Source organism: Anolis carolinensis, unplaced genomic scaffold, assembly GCF_035594765.1.
Source record: "Anolis carolinensis isolate JA03-04 unplaced genomic scaffold, rAnoCar3.1.pri scaffold_8, whole genome shotgun sequence".
NCBI lineage: Eukaryota > Metazoa > Chordata > Lepidosauria > Squamata > Dactyloidae > Anolis > Anolis carolinensis.
Genome location: NW_026943819.1, coordinates 23,976,991 through 24,000,147, shown reverse-complemented (window position 1 = coordinate 24,000,147; position 23,157 = coordinate 23,976,991). Strand labels below are relative to the sequence as shown.

At 40.4% G+C, this 23,157-nt stretch overlaps 1 protein-coding gene across 1 annotated transcript in view; it reads left to right on the top strand.

Annotated features, from left to right (window-relative positions):
* Positions 1-23,157, top strand: part of st14 (ST14 transmembrane serine protease matriptase) — a 54,078-nt gene that overhangs the window by 15,226 nt on the left and 15,695 nt on the right. Inside the window, exons 2-11 of the mRNA XM_003223175.4 lie at positions 9,206-9,368; positions 11,461-11,588; positions 12,240-12,310; positions 14,036-14,196; positions 15,881-15,916; positions 17,445-17,682; positions 19,086-19,225; positions 19,680-19,777; positions 21,629-21,738; positions 22,366-22,496. Of these exons, the coding sequence (XP_003223223.2) occupies positions 9,206-9,368; positions 11,461-11,588; positions 12,240-12,310; positions 14,036-14,196; positions 15,881-15,916; positions 17,445-17,682; positions 19,086-19,225; positions 19,680-19,777; positions 21,629-21,738; positions 22,366-22,496 (1,276 nt within the window). The remainder of the gene's footprint in view (positions 1-9,205; positions 9,369-11,460; positions 11,589-12,239; positions 12,311-14,035; positions 14,197-15,880; positions 15,917-17,444; positions 17,683-19,085; positions 19,226-19,679; positions 19,778-21,628; positions 21,739-22,365; positions 22,497-23,157) is intronic.

Sequence of the window (23,157 nt, the reverse complement as noted above, 5' to 3'; positions counted from 1 at the left end):
TTGCTATTGTCAATAAATTTGTTATTGCTTCTTTTTCCTTTTTTATCCATCTTATTGTTACTATAAATCTCTATATATAAAAGAGTGATGGCATCAGGGCAGCGGACAAACCGACAAAACTACAGGCCCCCCAACCTCGAAAATTGACAACACAACCCATCATCCACGGCTCTAGGTTGATACAACAAAAAGAAAAGAAAAATAAAGTCCTAATTACAGGGAGAGGAATAATAGTTTTTATCCAATTGCTGCCAGTTAGGAGGCTAAGCTCTGCTCATTTGGTCTCCTAGCAACCTACTCAGCCCAGGGGACAGGCACAAGAGTTTGGAGAGACCCCTAAGGGCCATCCAGCCCAACCCTTTCTACTAGGCAGCAGGACACAATCCAAGCATTCACAACACATGGACAACATATATAAATACTATACAATACTACACAGGGACATAGACCCCCTCTACCCTCACCACTTTCACAGTACACAAACTACCAAATACATACTAAACATAAAGACAACCATACAACAGACATTCAATACCACCACTACCTCAACAATTTCTCACCAACACCACCAGACGACGCCACAGCAACGCGTGGCCGGACTCAGCTAGTTGATAATAAGGCAATACCAGGGCTTCTTTCCAATTTGATGTTCATTATATCCTCTATCTCTTTAAATATTTTATACCAAAATGTCCTTACATATTTACAATGCCACCACATATGTATATATGTTCCCACTTCCTGACAGCCTCTCCAGCAACAACATGAGTCTTGAAGGCCTATACGCACACGCATGGCCTTGTAATTCTTTATAATTCATGGATACAACAATGGTTAGCTGTGGAAGACTCTTTGTTCAAGGTCCTTTTACACTCTACAAATCAAGCACAATGGCAATTTTGGATAAAATCTAGGGATTTGCCCTTTGGGGAGGCACGAGAGCTCTCCAGCGGATTTTTCGAAACAACTTTTCCAATGCTGGATTGCGAATGTTAGACTTCCGGGTTCACAGTGCAGTCTTTCATCGCTTGAGTAAAGATTAACCAGAACAATCCTACGATGACCGTATTTATTGCAGATCAGTTTTGCCCTCTGGATATTGCAAGATAGGAGGGGCTGAGACTGAGAAGCAAGTGATAATCTTTGTCTGACAGCAGCAGAGATTAACTCAAGTTTAGGACAACAGGGCATTTGCAATGCTTTCTTTTCCCTGACGGATCCTTTCCTGCAGACATCTACCTGCTTTGCTCATCTCCTTAATAGAAAACATGTGTTATTTCAGATTTAGCTGGAATGCAACTCCCATCATCCTTCTCTGTTGCTAGGGATGATGGGAATGGAAGTACAATAACATCTGAAGGCTCATATAATTTCTTTGTCTTATTTTCTTTTAAAAGCATAATTGTTGCTTTGTTTTACCCACATTCTAATCATTTTTTTAATATTTCTTTTCTGTGAACCTGTCTGGGAATTTCTAAGAAGGGGCAGCGTAGAAAGCTGAATAAGAAATAGATGCCACCGGTGTGAGCTGTTTGCAGACAGAAACAGTGACGCTGGTATTAGTCAGACATGCCTCCCTTGCTATGCAGATTTTATTATATGTGTCAAATGAACGACTGAATCGGACATGAAACTGGCTTCGATTCCTATGACTTCTTCCCTTTCGGCTTCTTTGAGACGCTTCCCTAACTTGGCTTCTTCACTGTCAGGCAAAGGACTTGTCAAACCAGAAATTCTAGCCATGATAAACTACTCCTGACCTACCTTTCACCATTAGTCTGATTTGGGCTATCTTAAATAATATTGGATATTGTAAAAGCTTGCTTAAATGGTTTTATACAATAATTGTTTGTGTGTTGATTGTTTTGTGTTCATTTTGACTTGTTTTAATTCATTATGTCACCCAGTTGTTTTATGTACTATATTTTTATTATTGAAAGCTGCTCTGAGCCCCTTGTTGAGAGATGGGGTGGGATATTAATAATAATCTATATATATAAAAGGGTAATGAAATTTCGGCCTAGGACAAAACAACAAAATTACACATCCCAGAAACACTAAACTTGGCAGCACAACCCCTCATCCATGCCTCTACGTTCATACAGCAAAAAGAAAAGAAAAATAAAGTCCTAATTAGAGGGAGAGGAATAATTGTATTTATCCAATTGCTGCCAGTTAGGAGGCTAAGCTCCGCCCACTTGGTCTCCTAGCAACCCACTCAGCCCAGGGTACAGGCAGAGTTAGGCCTCACTTAGTCCTCTTCCACACTGCCGATAAAATACAGATTATCAGATTTTAACTGGATTATATGGCAGTGTAGACTCAAGGCCCTTCCACACAGCTATATAACCAATTTATAATCTTATATTATCTGCTTTGAACTGGACTATCTTGACTCCACACTGCCATATAATCCACTTCAGTGTGCATTTTATCCAGCTGTGTAGAAGGGGCCTCATACTTCGCCACAGCAACGTGTGGCCGGGCACAGCTAGTAATAATAATAATAATAATAATAATAATAATAATAATATACAACAGGAAAAACTCAGCCACTATCAGGACCTCAAGATTGAACTTCAAAGACTCTGGCAGAAACCAGTACATGTGGTCCCGGTGGTGATTGGCACATTGGGTGCCATGCCAAAAGATCTCAGCTGGCATTTGGAAACAATAGGCATTGGCAAAATTACAATCTGCCAACTGCAAAAGGCCACCCTGCTGGGATCTGCGTGCATCATCCAAAAATACATCACACAATCCTAGACAATTGGGAAGTGTTGACTTGTGATTTTGTGATACGAAATCCAGCATGTCTATCTTGTTTGCTGTGTCATACAATAAAATAATAATAATTTCTTCCTGCTCCCCTCCTGCTGTATTGCAAAAAGCAGTTTCCCCATGCATTCCAATGATTCCTTTTTGGAAATGGGATCTTGTGCAATATTTGTGTGTGTATGTTTGTGTGTAAAGACCCACTTAAAAACCCATAATGCGAATTTCTGTAAAAATGGGTCCATAAATTCACATCTACCCCTATTACATTTATCCCCATTGATTGGATGGATAAACTCCTTCAATTGGAAAGCATTTTTTAGGAGGAACCTCAGCCTCCGCTGTGCTGGTTGATCTCATCTGTATGTGAATACCATGAGGACAAGCAGGCAGGTGTCAACTAGTCTAGAGAATGTTCTGGCTCTTTATGGCTACACACAAGGAGGAAAGGAGGAGCTTCCAATGAGAAAGCATTCTCAGTATATTCTCCAAGGCAGGGGCATGCAGCTTGGGGTGAAGAACACAATAGCTAGGAAAGGCAAAATCCAGCTTCTTCAATGTCTCCTCTGCTGGCCAGACTTTTGTGCTTTGAACTCAGTTTGTAGCAATTGCAGTAAGCTGAGGACAGAGGAGAAAAGTGGGAAGTTTGCAGATGATACCGAATTGGGAGGGATAGCTAATACTCCAGAAGACAGGAGCAGAATTAAAAACGATCTTAACAGATTAGAGAGATGGGCCAGAACTAACAAAATGAAGTTCAACAGGGACAAATGCAAGATACTCCACTTAGTATCCACTTACAAAGATACAGAATGGGGGATGCCTGGCTCGACAGCAGTAAGTGTGAAAAAGATCTTGGACTCCTCATGGACAACACATTAAACATGAGCCCACAATGTGATGCAGCAGGAAAAAAAACTGATGAGATTTTGGCCTGCATAAATAGGAGTATAGTGTCTAGATCCAGAGAAGTCATGACTCTATTCCGCCTTGGTCAGACCACACCTGGAATCACACTGCGTCCAATTCTGGGCACCGCAATTGAAGGGAGATGTTGACAAGCTGGAAAGTGTCCAGAGGAGGGTGACTAAAATGAACAAGGGTCTGGAGAACAAGCCATATGAGGAGCGGCTTAAAGAGTTGGGCATGTTTAGCCTGCAGAAGAGAAGTCTGAGAGGAGACATGATAGCCATGTACAAATACGTGAAGGGAAGTCATAGGGAGGAGGGAGCAAGCTTGTTCTCTGCTGCCCTGCAGACTAGGACACAGAACAATGGCTTTAAACTACAGGGAAGGAGATTCCACCTGAACATCAGGAAGAACTTCCTCACAGTGAGAAGGGCTGTTCGGCAGTGGAACTCTCTGCCGCGGAGTGTGGTGGAGGCTCCTCCTTTGGAGGCTTTTAAGCAGAGGCTGGATGGCCATCTGTCAGGGGTGCTTTGAATGTTATTTTCCTGCTTCTTAGAAGGGGGTTGGACTGGATCAGGGGTCCTCAAACTTTTTAAGTGGAGGGCCGATTCACAGTCCCCCCAGACTGTTGACTGTAGGTCAACCCTAAGTCTAAAGTTTAGGACAGGGGCCAGGTAAATGAGGCCTTAGTTTAGGGACCCCTGATCTACATAATCTCAAGACCATAGGTAAGCAATGAGACCTCCAAAAACCATCCAGATGGTCTCATAAGACCATCAGTAAGGAAAGGGACCTTCAAAGACCATCTAGATGATCTCATAAGGCCATGATAAGACTATAGATAAGGAAAGAGACTTACAAAGACCAGGTAGACTTAGGTCAACCCTAAGTCTAAAGTTTAGGACAGGGGCCAGGTCAATGAGCTTGGAGGGCCACATCTGGCCCCCGGTCCTTAGTTTGGGGACCCCTGGACTGGATGGTCCGTGAGGTCTCTTCCAACTCTTATGATTCTATGAGAGAAACCGGGACATTTTAAAAGCAATACAAATGGATTGGTTGAGGACTATCCCTATGAAATCAAGACATATGGATGGTATTAATATTGAGGTTTTTCACTGAATCAACCTGCATAGATGGATAACAAAGTGTCTTCCTAGAAGAGGCTAAGATGGGTTATTTTGGGCATGGACCTCTGGGTGGCCTCAGATGTAGTTGTATATGATGCAGAGACGAGAGGAGAAAGGAAAGGACACTTTCTTTTTCCTGGCTTGGCCTGCAAAATTGGCCGGAGTTGCTGTGAGTGACCAAGGAATCCACATATGCCCTAAATTGGACATGTTTCCATGTAATAATCTGAGCCCTGAGTCATCAAAGGGCAAGTTGTCAAGTCGTGTCAGATGAAACTAGATTGCGCCACAATGCTTCGGCTCTGGAGTGGAGAAGGAAGTGAATCTAAGTGAACGATGGAAGATAGCTGGCCTGAATGGAAGCAAAGGCAGCTTCCTGGATAGATTCAACAAGTTCCTCTGTTGTTGCCTCACTCAAAAGGTGGGGATCGTGCAGTCTTCGTGCAGCCTTTTTGGAGGGGTAGAGAGGGCTCAGTGCTGTCTTTGGAAACCCTCTCTTCACACTTCCTGAAAAAAGTCAGTTTTTTTTTTTCAGATGAAGACTTGCTTATCTTGGAAATGTTTGGCCAGTATAGCTGCCCTCACAGACACCTCCCACCCCAATGACTGGGAGCAATATGATCTCATTTCTGATAATCTGAAATGGCAATTTGCAATAGCAAAACCCAAGATATGACCTTATGCATCTTTACACATGCTGATCCCTGGTCTGATTTAGGCTTGTTCAAAGCATAAAAGATAGATTGGCTTGTTTGTTTAAACAATTATATTAGATCTCTTAGGATCACTGAGAATATGCCGTGGCTTAGGAGGATGACAACAAGGAGAGCTGCATATGCATTGTTGTTGTTTCCCATCTCAGGAATTCTCTAGGACTACATAGAAGTCTTTGAGGGTTTCCTCAGCATTGGGAAACCCTACTTTCCAGTGTTCACCTTGATGTGCAGATCATCTACAGCAGAGGTCCTCAAACTTTTAAAGTGGAGGGCCGGTTCATGGTCACTCAAACTGTTGAGGGGCCGAATTATCATTTGAAATAAATATGAACAAATTCCTATGCACACTGCGCATGTTTTATTTGTAGTGCAAATAAACCCCCAACAACATTTTATTTATTTATTTACTACATTTATCCCCCACCCCCTCTCACCCCAAAGGGGACTCAGAGCGACTTACAAGTTGTATGTACATACAATACATGATATTTTTAGCACAGCAAAAAATAGCATTATATATTACTATATTGTATTAATATATTGTACTATACCACTGTACTGTAATGTTATTAGTAATATTACATTTAATATATAATTAATATTATATTTTATTATTATTATTAGTATTAGTATTATATTACATTATAATATTATTATCAATATTATATATATACACAATACATTATACTAGCTGTGCCCAGCCACGTGTTGCTGTGGCTTATGGTAATCATTTGTTGGCCAGGTGGAATAGCAGTGAATAGCCTTGCAGCCTCAAAGCCTGGCTGTTTTCTTCTTATGCAAATCCTTATTTGGTGAGCTGGAATACAATGGAATAGGCTTGCTGCTTGGCAGGCTGGGTACTTGTGAGCCTAAGTCTAAAACTGAGGGCAAAGGCCAGGTAAATGACCTTGGAGGGCTGCATCCGGCCCCCGGGCCTTAGTTTGGGGATCCCTGATCTACAGCTTTTTGGCTTGATATCCTCATTGCTATGAAAGCAATCTGAGGAGCCCATTGTCTATTCCATCCTCTAAGACTTACAAAGCATCCAGAACTTGTTTGCTCCCAGGATGGTAAAATACTTAAGTACTTAGTGTCTCAGGCCTTAAGCGTTTTACCATGCTGGAAACAAATATCCTCTGAATGTCTTCTTAATGGGACATTCCCCATGGATAAAGTGGGCTAAGCCATTAATGAAACCTGATCCCGTGAGATGTTCTACAAGTTCAGCAGCAAAAAGGTTTCTACTGGTGTCCTTGTGCTAAAGAGTGAAATTGCTCTCTCTGCTCCAGAAATGCTTTTAATAGCGTGTTAAAAGTGAAGGTTTGCCTTTGCCATGTGTGTATATGTGCCTTCAAGTCACCTGTCGACTTACGATGACGTCATGCATTTTTATAGGGTTTGGAAAGTTAGGCCCACTGTAAAGACAGGGCTGAATATACCGTGTTTCCCCTAAAATAAGACAGTGTCTTATATTAATTTTTGCTCCCAAAGATGCGCTAGGTCTTATTTACAGGGGATGTCTTATTTTTCCATGAAGAAGAATTTACATTTATTGTTGAACAAAGAATTTGAACATTTATTATATACTGTACAGTAGTTGTCATCACAAACCAGCATGACCAGACAAACTGTGAATCCTATCAAAAAATTCTTGTTACTACCATTATTTCCATGTACAACAATCTATGGTACGTACATTTACCTATCCTGCATGCTCTGGTGTTCTGTTTGGCGGTCATGCTGCCAAACAAAAACTTTGCTAGATCTTACTTTCGGGGAGGCCTTATATTTAGCAATTCAGCAAAACCTCTACTAGGTCTTATTTTCTGGGAATGTCTTATTTTAGGGGAAACAGGGTAGATGAAGTTTAATTAGAAGGCATTATGGGATAAGTAGGGTTTGTTTTGGAGGAAAAAATATTACATTACGAAATATATAATACATTGCATATACATATAATATTGATAATAATATTATAATGGAATACAATATTATACTACTAATAATACAATATAATAATATTAATTATATATTATATACTAAATGTAATATTACTAATAATATTACCATATAATGATATAGTACAATATAGTAATTTAATGCTTTTATTGTGCTATGCCTCCGGTGGCTCAGTGTGTTAAAGCGCTGAGCTGCTGAACTTGCAGACCGAAAGGTCCCAGGTTCAAATTCCGGGAGCGGCTTGAGCGCCCACTGTTAGCTCCAGCTCCTGCCAACCTAGCAGTTCAAAAACATGCAAATGTGAGTAGATCAATAGGTACCACTCCGGCGGGAAGGTAACGGCGCTCCATGCAGTCATGCCAATGGCCACATGACCTTGGAGGTGTCTATGGACAACGCCGGCTCTTCGGCTTAGAAATGGAGATGAGCACCAACCCCCCAGAGTCAGACATGACTGGACTTAATGTCAGGGGAAACCTTTACCTTTAATAATATATTGTATGTTAATTTGATTTGTAAGCCGCTCTGAGTCCCCTTCGGGGTGAGAAGAGCGGGATATAAATGTAGTAAATAAATAAGTAAATAATACATTGGAGGCCAAGATCTTCTATAACTACAGTAGAGTCTCACTTATCCAACACTCGCTTATCCAATGTTCTGGATTATCCAACACATTTTTGTAGTCAATGTTTTCAATATATCGTGATATTTTGGTGCTAAATTCATAAATACAGTAATTACTACATAGCATTACTGCGTATTGAACTACTTTTTCTGCCAAATTTGTTGTCTAACATGATGTTTTGGTGCTTAATTTGTAAAATCATAACCTAATTTGATGTTTAATAGGCTTTTCCTTAATGCCTCCTTATTATCCAACATATTTGCTTATCCAACATTCTGCTGGCCCGTTTATGTTGGATAAGTGAGACTCTACTGTATTAGCAGTGCATTTAAGGTGAAAGTTCAGTGGCCTGTTAGCCAGAGCTTGTTATTTGTTTGACTGCAATGCCCATATTCTCCCAGGCAGTAAGGGTCAAAACACAAGGGAATCCCAAGAGTCTGAATTAAAAATACAACTTTCTCCAAACTTGTCTAGCAGTTCCACATTGTAAAGTGATTTTTCTTCATCTTGAGTGATATAGACATAAGCTGATCTATAATGATAAGTGGGCGAGTGTCCCAGGCAAAGAAGAATAGGATTCCTAACACCAGAAAACTGTTGGCTTTATTGAGTGAGCCCTTTTCGCCTTGGAGTTCTTGATCCCAGAAGCATAACCCACAAGGTGTGGCCTAGTTTAACATGATGTGTTCTGCAGTTGCCTCATTGGGGTTGGGCAGGGATAGTTGAAAAGACAAAGCTCCTGAAACTTTTCGAAAGCAAGTGAGCAATATTTCTACTTCTTTGCAATGCCTGTTCTGACATTGACTCTCCTATTCAGTTTCCGTGTCCTATGGTCACCTCGTTCAACCCTGTTTAGGTGGCCTATGTGTCCTCATTTGAAGGCATTCTCTTCCATTCCCAGTTGGTGATGCAATGGGTTTCCTCTAGTTTAAACTAACAATAGTGGTCAGGTCATGATGTGATTGTTTTACTCTACTGAATGTACTGTACCTTTCAGTAATGGAGGGTGGGGTGAGAAATGGTACATTTGGAAATGGGCAATTTACAAACAATCCATGGGTCTACAACTTTGTTCTCTGCTTGTCTTTCTCCAGGACATGAATGGCCTCGAAGAAGGAGTGGTGTTCCTCCCCACCAATAACACCAAGGACGTAGAGAAGCCATGTGGTCCAAAGCGTTGGGTCTTCGTGGTTGCCATCCTGTCCATCAGTCTCCTCCTATCTCTTTTGGTTGGGTTTCTAGTCTGGCACTTCAAATGTAAGTGGTAGTAGGTTAGCTTTGAATTGAAAACTTCATTAAAAAGTTCCATAGGTCTTGAATTGCTCAACATTACCTCTGATCACCTGGTGAACCTGTGAATGGATGTTAGGTTAATTAAATCAGATTTAGATCTGCATATGATGAAAACCTTTGGTGCTGGTCATTGACCGTAATAATCATAAATAAATAAATGATGAAAACCATAATATAAATGCCTGTTGGAGAGTTCACTCAAGAGAGATAACTCTACAATTGTATAAGAAATGTTCATTGTCCAAAGAAAAGATATTTCAGTTTTCAGTTTTCTATTGTTAATTATTGTGTTCAGGGTTGTAGCTGTAGGGAGGGGACGGGATGAAATGAGAACATTTTCCCCGAATAGGAATTTCTTCCTACATAACATTTCTCTCCAGTCCCAAAATTTCTAACTCTGCAGTGATTTAAAATGTCATTTGACCATTTAGAAATACACCCAATGGGGCAGGTAGTAGTGCACCCCACTTTTATTTATTTATTTATTTACAGCATTTATATTCCACCCTTCTCACCCCGAAGGGGACTCAGGGCAGATTACAATGAACATATATATAGCAAACATTCAATGCCACCAGACAAAAAACATACAGTATAGACACACACAGAGGCATTTAACATTTCCAGCTTCACGATTCCGGCCACAGGGGGAGCTGTTGCTTCACCGTCCACTAGTGACTGTACTTCCTCATTCCTTTCCGGCATGTTGCTGGCAGTTTTATGGTGTTGTAAATTAGTTAAATTAGCCTCCCGCATAAAGCGTACCTAAATTTCCTTCTTGACAGACACAACTGTCTTTCGGGCTGCATACTAGGTAAACAGCAAGCCGGGCTATTTAATGGTCGGGGGCTTAATCCGACCCGGGCTTCAAACTCATGACCTCTTGGTCAGTAGTGATTTATTGCAGCTGGTTACTAGGTAGCTGCACCACAGCCCGGCCCTTTTGGCGAAAAGGATATAAAGAAAGGGATTGAGTGATTGATTGATTGATTGGTTGATTGACTGGGCCCCAGACTGGCAGAAGTTCTGATACTGCTTAATCTGATTGCTTACTTGGGAGTTATTCAGGGCAACTATCGATGTCATGAAGAAGTGATATAATTTATAGATGAGACAGAAAACAGGCATTTATATTATGCACTTCTAGTATATTTAGTTGCATTTCCAGGATAGTTGCAAAGTAGATATATACCCTGTTTCTCACCATAGATATCTGCAAGTGGAGACATTAAGTGAAACCAATAATATTTCCTTAGCTCTGGGTTGTCAGGGAGGATGGTGAATCTATTCTAGGCTTTCAAAGAGCTCTCCAAGGTGCTGAACCTATTTTAGTGTCATAACTGCACAAACATGAAAGCTATCAGTCACCACTGATATAGTTTTCTTTGCCTGTTTGTAACCCTCCTGTGTTTTAGTAGTTGTTCAGTCTCTATTAGTAGTGTCCACAAAAATATAAAATTGTACAAGAGGTTATCAGCCCAAAGATAGCAATGTTTTGATGTTGATGTTTTATGCTGGTTTGTATGTTTATACTATTTTACCTGTTTTACATTGGTTTAATTATGCTGTATTTTATTGTATGTTGAAACTGGGCTTGTCCCCATGTGAGCCGCCACGAGTCCCCTCTGGGGAGATGGGAGCGGGATATAAAAATAAAGTTATATTATTTTTATTATTATTTGGTAATACCTCTTCTTTGGAAACCTAAGTTAGAACATGGATGGAAAGTGTGTGGCCTTCTGATGTTATAAGACAACAACTCCCAGCTTTTCACAACTTAGATTGTAATTGCTGGGGCTTATTGTAGTACAATAAGTTAGAAGTGCATGATTCCCAAGCTTGGTGTAGACTTCGAGGACAGAAGATGAGACAGATGGTGCACAAGTCATAATACCTGCCTGTGCTAATGGACTCTCAAAACATTAAATGTTCTTGGGTCCTAAGTGATAAAACATACAGTATCTTTAGAAGACATGGCCGAATGACGTGATTAGTTGTTACTTCTTGTCCTTTAAAATAGAATACATTTTTGTAATTGGGACTTGCCTTCTTTTAGATAGGAATGCCAGTGTTCAGAAGTTGTACAATGGGCACCTGCGGCTCGTAGGGCAGAAGTTTGTGGATGCCTATGAGAATTCCAGCACCCCTGAGTTTGCTGCTCTGGCCAGGAAAGTGAAGGGAACGGTAAGCAACTTGGAAATCTCTTGACATAATTTGAGGAGTGCAACTTATTGTATTATAGACCCCTGTGCTCCTCTGGTATGTTGGGATACATCAGATATTTACGTTTGAGATAATAACTGCCATAACACTCTTGGAAAGTGGAGGCATTAATCCTTCTCACCCAGTATAATCTACACTGACTGGTAAATTGCTTTGTCAGTTTAATATCTCTGAGACCTTTTAATACAGTGAGGAACAAGTGTAACCCATGAACTCTGTGATGTAATGAAAAATCAAAATGTATAGTCCACACACTGCTTTGCCAGAGAAAAAAGATATGTGCCACACAGGTGAACAATAAAGAACAAGTAGTTTATTCTTCCTAAACCCAGAACAACATACCGTATATACTCGAGTATAAGCCGACATGAATATAAGCCGAGGCACCTAATTTTACCACAAAAAAAACTGGGAAAACATTCATTCTGTATCCCAAGGACTATCTGGCCCTATGTCAAAAAACGTGGAGGAGCATAGAAGATGAACCATCAGATGAGTCATGAAGCTAAAAGAAATACATTGATGCAACCAGAAACTGTGGGCCTATTCTAAGATCCAAATGTATTAAAATATACTTGTTCTCACATTTATGTAATTTTTTTTTATGCTTAGCTCATAGATATCTATAACAAAAATCAAGACATTGGCTCTTTCCACAAGGAAACTGAGATAGTTGCGTTCAGGTGAGTAATCATTGCTATGATTGCTTGAAGAACTCCTTTTCTTGTACAGTAGAAGAATAATAAGAAAAATGCTAAGGGATTTATCCTTTATGTGCATCGCAATCCCATCCTTTCTAGATGAGAGTTTTTCCATTCAAGAGGCAGTCGGGTAGAGGTAATAGCTGATCAACAACCTGTAGTTTGTGAGATGGTTTGATGATTTGGACGTAGGCAATTTCACAGTTCATTTATCATTTCTCTGAGGTGGTAACATCTGGACACCCAAAAGTTGAAAACCCCTTTTCATTTTAGGTGAGAACATGCATTAGTTCAGGTAAGGAAACAAATAACATGGCAGCAAGTGACACCTAGTGATAGAGCTCAAGGTTACAAAGTGCAGTCTTTTCGTGAAAGTACATAAACTACAAACAGTATCACTGACAGACTTGGATATACAATATTGCAAGTGGTTCATACCGTAGCTTAGTCAAGTGATTCTCATGTTATGTGAGTGTTGCACTGATTGCTGAAAACTGCAAAATAGGACGTACCGTAGTTAAATTGTGTGAGAAGCATCTTATGAGGGTTGAATGAAAAGTAATGCCTCCACCTTCGTAACTCCTCAACAGATGGCAGTACGGTATGCGGCAGGTACTGCCTTCTTCAGTAGACTCTCCTCTACAGTTCCATTTGCTGGGAAGCCTTAGCATTGAACGGTTGTGTTGTTAAAGTGCAAAGTATGGAACCCTGCACAGATGTGACTTAAGCAATGTGCAGTCATTGAATTTTTGACAGTCATTGAATCCCAAAGGGGATTCATCAGAGAATGCAAGCTGTTTATGATTATTGTGTTGATGTGAGTACTGTCCATCGTTGGGCAAGTAAGTTTAAAGATGTTGAGGTGGGAACATCTGACTTGCGTGACAAACAAAGAGTTGGACATCCTGTGACAGCATCCATTGAGTTTCACAAGCAAAAGGTTGACAGATTAATTCAGGACGATCGTCGTATCACTCGGAGTGAAATTTCAAGTGTAATCGGCATTTCACAAGAACGTGTGGGTCATATTATTGCTTTGCTTGGCTATCGGAAGATCTGTGCCCGATGGGTCCTGTGAGACGCTGGTTGCGGAAACAGAGGGTCGACTTCTTCCGTGACGGCTTCAGAAAATGTGTTCATCCTTGGCAGAAATGTATCCAATTGTCTGGTGATTATGTAGAAAAGTGAATAGTGGTAGTTAAAGAGCACATTCTAAGGATTATTTCTGTGTTTGATTTATTAAAATATTCCCATCCAAACCCAAGTATCAAAGGTGGAGGCATTACTTTTCATTCAACCCTCATATATTTGGATTGAGACATTGATGGAAGAACTCCTTTTGGGATCTCAAAGGTGGCTGTTCATTGGGTGAAATGTAGAACTGTTAGATAATAAAGAACCGGACCAAATTTCACCAAGCCAAACACAGGAAAAGTATAAACCTGGGCTTGCTGTTATGTACCATTAAAAATTATTTTCTTCAGTGTGGGTTTATAACAAATGTGGTCAAGAAGCTTTAGTGTAAACACTCTTTAAATGAGACAGTCTAACATGACCCTTATAAGGCAAAAGAGCCTTCCTGCTATGCTTGAAGCCAAGACAGATTTAGTTATCAAGATAAGCTTGATAATCAAAGACATCTATTCACAACCCTTCTAGGTTACGGTGAGGATCAAATATTCATCTGTTTTTTCTCTCCCCATTCAGTGAGGGCAGTGTCATTGCTTACTACTGGTCAGACTTCAGTGTTCCTAAATACAAGGTGAACGTCTTTGAAAAGGCCATGGCGAACATCGAGGCTCCACACTACATGGAGATCCATAAGGCACGGAACCCAGAGATACGAATTGAATCGCTCGTTGCTTTCCGTAAGTCCTCTTTCTTCCTCTCCTTCCCACTTGCTCTCTTTCCAGCCTTGGCTTTACTTTGGGGCTCATGAACATGTCAGCATCAGGGAAGCCTGGGATACATCTTTTGACTTTAGTAAAGGTAAAGGTTTCCCCTGACGTTAAGTCCAGTCGTGTCCAACTCTGGGGGTTGGTGCTGATCTCCATTTCTAAGCCGAAGAGCTGGCATTGTCCATAGAGTCATGACTGCATGGAGCACCATTACCTTCCCGCCAGAGCAGTACCTATTGATCTACTCATATTTTACATGTTTTCAAACTGCTAGGTTGGCAGAAGCTGGGGCTAACAACGGGTGCTCATTCCACTCCCCGGATTCGAACCTGCGACCTTTTGGTCTACAAGTTCAGCAGCTCAGCGCTTTAACACACTTTCTTCTAGCTTGGGCAGTGGTTAAACAATATGGAGAAGAGGAAGTCACCCATGTCATGAATTCTAATTTATGAAAAAGTTACACCTGAATAGATGGAAAATTGGAAAAACTCACATTCAAATGAAACTCACATTCCCATTCAAGTGTCCCTAATAATGAGAAATACATTATCCTGTATATTGTAGTACTACATCTTTTAGAATTCTTCCATCTCTTATGATGGCTTGGGCTGATGTGAGTTGCAACTACACCACCACCACCACTACTACTACTACTACTCTGCCATCAAATTGACAACTACTTATGGTGGCCCAATATAATAATAATAATAATAATAATAATAATAATAATAATAATAATAATAATAATAATAATAAATTTTATTTTTATACCCCGCCCCATCTCCCCGAAGGAACTCGGAGCAGCTTACATGGGGCCAAGCCTGGACATCAACAATATAGAAACAAAGCAATAAAACAGATCAATCAATCAATAAAAACAAGTCATAAAAAATCACATACAAAAAAATATAATGACAAAATCTTGGATTGGATCCAAAGGAACTGGGCCAAAAGTGCAAGTTATGTCGATATCATCAGGGAGGGGTGGTTACCCAAGTTGTCAATTTCTTTAACAGCTAACTCAGGTCTCCAAGACTCAGGAGTGTGATTGAATCTGTCCAACTAAAGGTGGTCTTCCTCTCTTCCTGCCTTCTATTTTGCCAAGCTTCATTGTCTTTTCTAATGTCTTCTCATTTCCTAAACATCTCAGGCTTAATTTAACTATTGTGGCATCAAGGATGCTCTCGTCTTGATTTTTTCTTGGAACCATTTATTGCAAATGGAAACTCCTTCCCTCCAATTTGTGTTCTGATGGTATTTCAAGTGAAAGAGCACTGGGCCTATTCCATTTACTTATTTAATTAAGCCCAAAACACAGAAAACACAGGGCTAGGCCTGTGTTGCAGAGGTCAGGTTCACGATCCCTTTCTGACCTAAAAAGTTCTTTCAGTGGAGCGTGTGAACTAGCAAGTTGCTTGATAGGACTTGCAAAATTTTCAATGTTGGGTGGATTTGTGGGACATCTGATGATGATGAAACAAAAAATATTTTCGGCTTGGTCATGATGATTCATTCACTTTTGCTGAGGGCTTTGGCATGGAATCTCACAAAGTACACATCAAAATAGGGAAGATATGCAAACTTAAGTCTTTCTCTTCAGGAAGTCTTGTTAGAATTAGCTTGTTGGTAATGTTTTGTATGTTTTCACTTACAGCTTCTGATCCGGATATAATGAAGGCTTCACGGGACAGTGAGTAATACTTGTTTGATTTTTACATTAGTAGAAGTGAATTAGTAATCAGATTGTGTTGTCGAATCAGATTGCTTGAATGAAGCATATGTATTTCTTCACTCCATATGGAACAGTATATGTGTTACACATCTTCTAGTTGGCTCCAGCTTTATGGTGACTCTGTAACAAGTGCTTTTTTAGGATTTATTTAGAGTAGGTTAACCATTGCCTTCCTGTATGGCTGAGAAAGGGTGGCTTGCCAAAGATCACCTGGTCAGTTAGCAGGGGGTGCAATGGGTTAAACCCTTATGCTGGCTGAACTGCTGACCTGAAGGTTGGGTTGCTGACCTGAAGCTTGCTGGTTCTAATCTGTGAGATGGGGTGAGCTCCTGTCTGTCAGCTTTAGCTTGTGGGGACATGAGAGAAACCTTCCAGTTAACACATCCGGGCATCCCCTGGGCAACTGCTCTGTAGACGGCCAACTCTCTCATGCCATAAACGACTTGCAGTATGTTCTCAAGTTGCTGCTGACATGATTAAAAAAACTTGGCCAGTTTCCATTAGGATTTTAACCTTTTTCTTCCAGTGTCCCAATTCAGCACTCAAACCATTACTCCAAGATGATAGGAGCCCCTATTCCTGGAAGAAAGGACTGTTTTGTTTATTTATTTATTTACTTACTACATTTATATCCCGCTCTTCTCACCCCAAAGGGGACTCAGAGCGTCTTACAAATCAAATGAACATACAATATATTATTAGCATAGCACAATATAAGCATTAAATTACTATATTGTACTATATCATTATATGGTAATATTATTACTAATATTACATTTAATATATAATTAATATTATTATATTGTATTATTAGTAGTATAATATTGTATTCCATTATAATATTATTATCAATATTACATGAATATACAATATATTATATATTTATACATAAATATAATTGTTGTGATGTGCTCACTTACATGGCAGTAATTCTCATTGGACTCTATTAGGCTTACATCCGAGCAGACATTTAGATGGTTGTATATTATTAAGAAGTAACCAAAACCCATTCCTTGAAATGACATTAATTTCATAGCTGCAGGGGAAATGAAGACAGGCATATTAGAGGCATGTTCTAATATTTTAAAGATATACAAACATAACATTTCAGGATGGTAGAAAGCTTGATACACTGTGTTTGTGTATGTGTGAAAAGTTTACCTTTGGATTCGTCCTTCATTATCTAATCCTAACTTGTTGGTGGAATTGCTAACTCTGAATGACTGAATTTAAATTAGCACCTACCATGGTAAGACCTGATCAATAAGTGTATTCCTTGGAATTGAAACACTCTTTTGATAAATTAGAATGGAGACTGTTGCTCAGTGAAGAGATCTTTACGAAAATAATGGATAGGTGTTGCCCACTGGCCTTTGTGCTGGGGCGAAGACTTTGCTTTGCTTGTTTACTTTTCTAACAAGAAGATGTTTTAGCTTCTTTTTTCTCAGACCTTCTGTTCTTTGCTTTTTTCCTTTCACCTGTGTAGACAGCTGCCACTATGCCTTGCATGCACAAGAAGGCGTAGTCACCAGTTTCACCACCCCAGGTTTCCCGAATAGCCCTTATCCCTCCAATGCACGTTGCCTCTGGGCCCTAAGGGCCGATGCGGACTCCGTCATCAGCCTGACCTTCACAACCTTTGACGTGGAGCAGTGCACTCTCGGGAACGACTTCGTGAAAGTGTACGACTCGCTGAGCCCTGTGGAAGCTCATGCACTGGTGAAGTAAGTGTATCAGATTGTTATCAGGCTAAGGGGTGGAGAGAGAACAAAATCAAGGTGAGAATGCTGAACCAAAAATATTTGAATGTAAATAGTTGACATATTTAGGAGGTGGTCACTTCTTCTCTATGAATTGGAAAATAAAAGGTAAAGGTAAAGATTTTCCCTGACGTTAAGTCCAGTCGTGTTCGACTCTGGGGGTTGGTGCTCATCTCCATTTCTAAGCCGAAGAGCCAGCGTTGTCCATAGACACCTCCAAAGTCATGTGGCCAGCATGACTGCATGGAATGCTGTTACCTTCCCGCCAGAGCGGTACCTATTGATCTCATATTTACATGTTTTCTAACTGCTAGGTTGGCAGAAGCTGGGGCTAACAGCAGGTGCTCACTCTGTTCCCCGGATTTGAACCTGGGACCTTTTGGTCTGCAAGTTCAGCATCTCAGCGCTTTAACATACTTCGCCACCGAGGCTCCTGCAAACTGGAAAATAGACCCTTTAAAATGGGCAGGGGCTGGTTGTTGTCTTGTAACAGTGAAAGGAAGAACTCATCTCACAAAGCTGCTACTCTAGTAGAGGTTGACTTCAATCCTATTGTTAGCTCCATCTAAAGTAGATTCATTGAATCAATGTGGTTTACCAATGTGTTGATTTGCCATCCCTCAACTAATTCAGTGGGATAGGTGATGCTGCTTTGGTTAGACTTCACCTGGGATACTGTGTCCAATTCTGGGCACCACAATTTAAGAGGGATATTGACAAGTTGGAAGGTATCCAGAAGTGGGCAACTAAAAGGATCAAAAGTTTGGAGACCATGAGTCCCTCTGAGGAGCATCTTAAAGAACTGGTTCTGTTAAGCCTGCAGAAGACAAGACTAAGAGGAGACATGATTGTCATGTTTAAATATCTGAAAGGATACCATAAGGAAGAGGGAGTAGGCTTCTTTTCTGCTGCCCTGGAGACTAGGACTCAGAGGAATGGGTTCAAATTATAGGAAAGGAAATTCCACCAGAAGAAGAACCTTCTAAACATAAGAGCTGTTCAACAGCAGAACTCTTTTCCTTGGAGTCCAGTGGAAGCTCCTTCTTTGGAGGCTTTTAAACAGAGGCTGGATGGCCATCTGTTGGGAGTATTTTGTGTTTTTCTTGCATGTCAGTGGGTTGGACTGGATGGCCCTTGGAGCCTCTTCTGTGATTCTATGATTCAGGTCACACTCTGCAATGATGATTCCTTGATTCCAAAGATTTCATGCTCTTTGGTCATGTAATGTCACAAATGACATAGGCAGCAGCAATGGATAGGATGGCTTGAGAGACATATTGGTCTAAGTCTATGGAATATTTACAAGTAGTAATGTGTGAAGGTTAATTATTTTGTTTTCTTACTCTTCTCTTCCTCCTCCTTCATAGGCTGTGTGGCAGCTTCAATCCCTCATACAACCTGACATTTGTCTCCTCCCAAAACGTGCTGCTGGTCATGCTCATCACAGATGCCAAGGGACGTCATCCTGGCTTCAAAGCAGAGTTTTTTCAGATGCCAAAAAATCGACGTAAGAACTTTATGTTGCTCTGTTCTTCTCTGTTCAGGGCCAGGAGGGTTGTAAAGCATTGGCTTTTCTTAGCAAAAGAGGAGAAGAACAGATCAAAAGCGACTACTGTTGAAAAGATCTTGAGAAGATAATACTTTTAATAAGAAGGACTCCGAGGTATAGATATCCTTAGTCAAATCTCGGAAGAGCTGGTAATAAATAGCATCTCTTGCCTGCCTGATCCTTCTTAATGAGAGCTGGTCAGGAGTTGCTTTGTCTTGATCAGGTGGATAGATACAAGCAGGTGAAGCATAATTGGTCCCTTGGGTTAAACTCTTGCCTTTTAAGTAAACTTGCTCTCTCCAGAGACTGGCTTAACCTCATTAAAGGCTGAGCTGCACTACTTTTGTCTCTTCCTATTTGCTCATCTTGGATGCTCAAAAATAGGGCTCACTTTATGTTCCTTTTCTTTTAGCCTGTGGTGGGGTTTTGACAGGAACATCTGGAAACTTCACCACCCCATACTATCCTGGTCATTATCCTCCTGGTATCGACTGTGTATGGAATATAAAGGTAGGAAGCTTAGAACAAGAATGATTCCTTGCTTATTTTTGACTTTGCCCTGGATCTTATTGAAAGCCCCAACAAATACTTAAAATAAATTTCCCCAGAAAAGCGGAGTATTATTTATTGGGTATAACAAACCGGGATATTCACTTAGATACCAATGATGATATCTTATTTACATACTTAACTACAGCCGGTAGAATTAGTTTTGCCAAAAGATGGAAGCAAAAGGAAATACCAAATATGGAAGAATGGCTACAGAAAGTGAGAGAGATAAAAGACATGGATAAACTAACTTTTCTATTAAAGAAAAATACAGGGACCCCAATAAAACACACAGACTGGTCTAAAGTAGAAGAATTTGAAAGGAAAAGAAGTTGAAGGATATCAGTTAAAGAATAGAAGGACAATTCTTTTTGTGTCTCTCTTTGTATTGTTTTATGAAAAGCAAAGAATCAAGGACTTAGCCAACACAAATGACATTTTCTTTTTTTAGTGTTTGTCATTATTATTATAGAAAAAGAGGCTGATTAATTTTTTCCCTTATCATCCTCTTTTTTTATATATATATAGAATGGGAAACGCAAAGGCAAAGATGGAAGTCATTTTTACATGTACTCATAACTTTTTTTCCGCTTCTTTTTTCTCCCTTTTTGGCATTTTCCCCTTTTTATTTCCTTTCCCCATTCCCACATCTTTTCTTTCTCACTTTTTTCTCAATATAGACTTTTCAGCTCTCTCCTTTTTTCTCTTTTTTTCCCCTTCACTTTTTGTTACCAAACATTGTTCTCACTCTTTTGTTGTACTTAATTATTTTATATATCAATAAAAAAATTATAAAAAAGAAAGCCCCAACTAGACTCAGTGAGTCAATGAGATTTAGATGTGGGCTGACTCTCTATTCAACATTATTTCAGTGTGTCCACTAGACCTTGCATTAGGATCCAATCCAGAAGCTGGGATTCTGTTGTGGCTTTGTGCAGGTGCAAATGCCATTATACAAATGGTTGTGTTTTCTTGGTGGCTGGTATTCCTTTTGGGTTGTGCAAGTCACCATCAACTGCTGTGCAAGTCTAGGAGCACTGCCTATATGCTTCTACAAGTGAGGTTATTTTTAGTTGTGCAACTTAGCCCTGAAGCATAGGAATGGATGAACTATGCAATGGATGAACAGGATTTCTACTATAGCTTCCACTTGTACCTTGTTGTGCTGGTTAGTGTACTCAGGTGTAGCCATAACATATGCAGTCAAAATGTGCACCATAAGGTGCATCTAGGTCCAAATTTGGACCCCTCAAAGGACCCCGAAGCCCACCTCCCTGCATTGAGTTAGGGGAATTGTCTCAAAATTGCCACAACCCTAGTAAAATACAATGGTTTTGTACTCACAACTCCCCCCCCCCCATAACCTAAAATCATAAGTTCCTCACCCCCAGATCAACTAAAAACAAAACCATGAGGTTTGGAGACCATGAATCACATCACTTCTGATCATGTTGGGTGCACAGGTGAGGCCCATCTGCTGCAAGTGTGATGTCCCAAGAGCACAAAATCTGGGAAAACTCCCAACTCTTTTGCTGTAGCTTCAGAACATTGTTGGCTCTTCAACTTGCATCTATGTAATGATTTTCATTCTTCAATGTTGAAGAAATTCAGTCTTCTTCTTCCCAAAGCCCAAATTGTTGGACAAGCTGGTTGGGGCTTCTAGAAGCTGAAGTCCAAAGGCTTGAAGGACTTTCTCATCGATGGGACAGGAATGTTGCATTGTTCTCAGAGTATCTTTGTTAAGCAACAGAAAAGAGTAGTAGTCTTTTAATAATAACACCGCCTCCCTCCACCTTCCACTCTTGTTTTCAGGTCCCAAAAGATAAGAATGTGAAGATTCGCTTCAAAGAGTTCTTCATTGTGGAGCCTGGAATCCCATCTGATTCCTGCACCAAGGACTATGTAGAAATCAACAAAGAGAAGTAAGCACTAAGTCTTGATGTTGGGAACCTACGTCCTCTAAGGCTTTTATTTTCTTGTTGAAATTTGGATTGGAAACTTGCTGTGGCAGTTTGATTCAATGCCTATAGCTGGTAATAAGTATGAACCAGCATAGTGTAATGAGTTGAGTGTTTATGGTGGCTCTAGAGACCAGGGCTCAAATTCCACAAATAAAGACCCTATTCATCCACATATATATCTGAGTGAAAGTGTATTTTGAATGATGGTGATAATTTGAAAATGACTTTGGCTGGAAGCTTGTCGGGAGGTTGCATCTTTGTAAGCGGGTTCATTTTTGCAGGGATGAGAATTGGACAGTTCAATATTTGTAGCCAGTAAAGGGGTTACTACTGGGAGCCGGTAATGTTCATTGGACTGGTTGTGCATTAGGACATTGGCTAGTGTGTATTGTTTTAGACCAGCATAGATTGCTGCAGATTCCATTACAGAGCTTCACAATCCATTCACAGGGTTTCATGGCTGCTCTGTTATATAGCTCAGTATACTTAAAGTTCCATAACATTGACCATGATAGAGGATTCTGCTCATTGCTCTCTCTTTGTTGGCTCAACTTCTGTTTGACCTTTACCTTCATGTGACCCCTTCAGGTACTGTGGGCTGCGTAATACTTTTGTGGTGTCAAGTAAGACCAACGAAATCACTGTCCGTTTCCATTCTGACCTTTCGTTTGTAGACACTGGATTTTGGGCTGAGTTCCTGTCCTACGACTCTAGCGACCGTGAGTAGAAATGCAAATGCTTGAACTTCTTGAAGGAGGCAGCTAAGGCATAAGGGAAGACATAAAGAATATGGAAAGCAATAGGGCTTTGAGGTTTTTGGAGTAAAAACTTTTGAGTGAATGTGCAAGAAGACCTAGTTCGAAAATGGAGAGTGAACTCTTTTGACCATAATAGAGCACTGAGTCATCCAATTAAGTTGATTAGCAATCTATTAACATGGAAAACATGTTCAAGTTCCCTTTGCTCATTGTACAGTGTTTGGTCCATAGCTCAGGGGAGGAGTAGATACTTTTTGTGCTGGAAATCCAAGCAGCTCCAAGTGAAAATAGCAAATGATTGGAAAGGCGTCAACATTTTAGAGTGCATCTACAATGTAGAATTAATACAGTTTGACTCCACTTCAGCTGCCATGGCTTTGTGCCACAGAGTCACCGGAATGGTACTTTTACAAGGTACCTTCTCTGCCCAAGAGTGCTGGTACGTTGCCAAACTACAACTCCTGGGATTTCATAGCACTGAGCCAAATATTCCAAAAATAAGCAGAGTCCTTTTGGAGGGGGTTCTTTTTGTTTGACCAAAGAAACTAATATGGTCAGGCTGGTGTGGCGCAGGCTGGTTAGCAGCCAGCTGCAATAAATCACTCTGACCAAGAGGTCATGA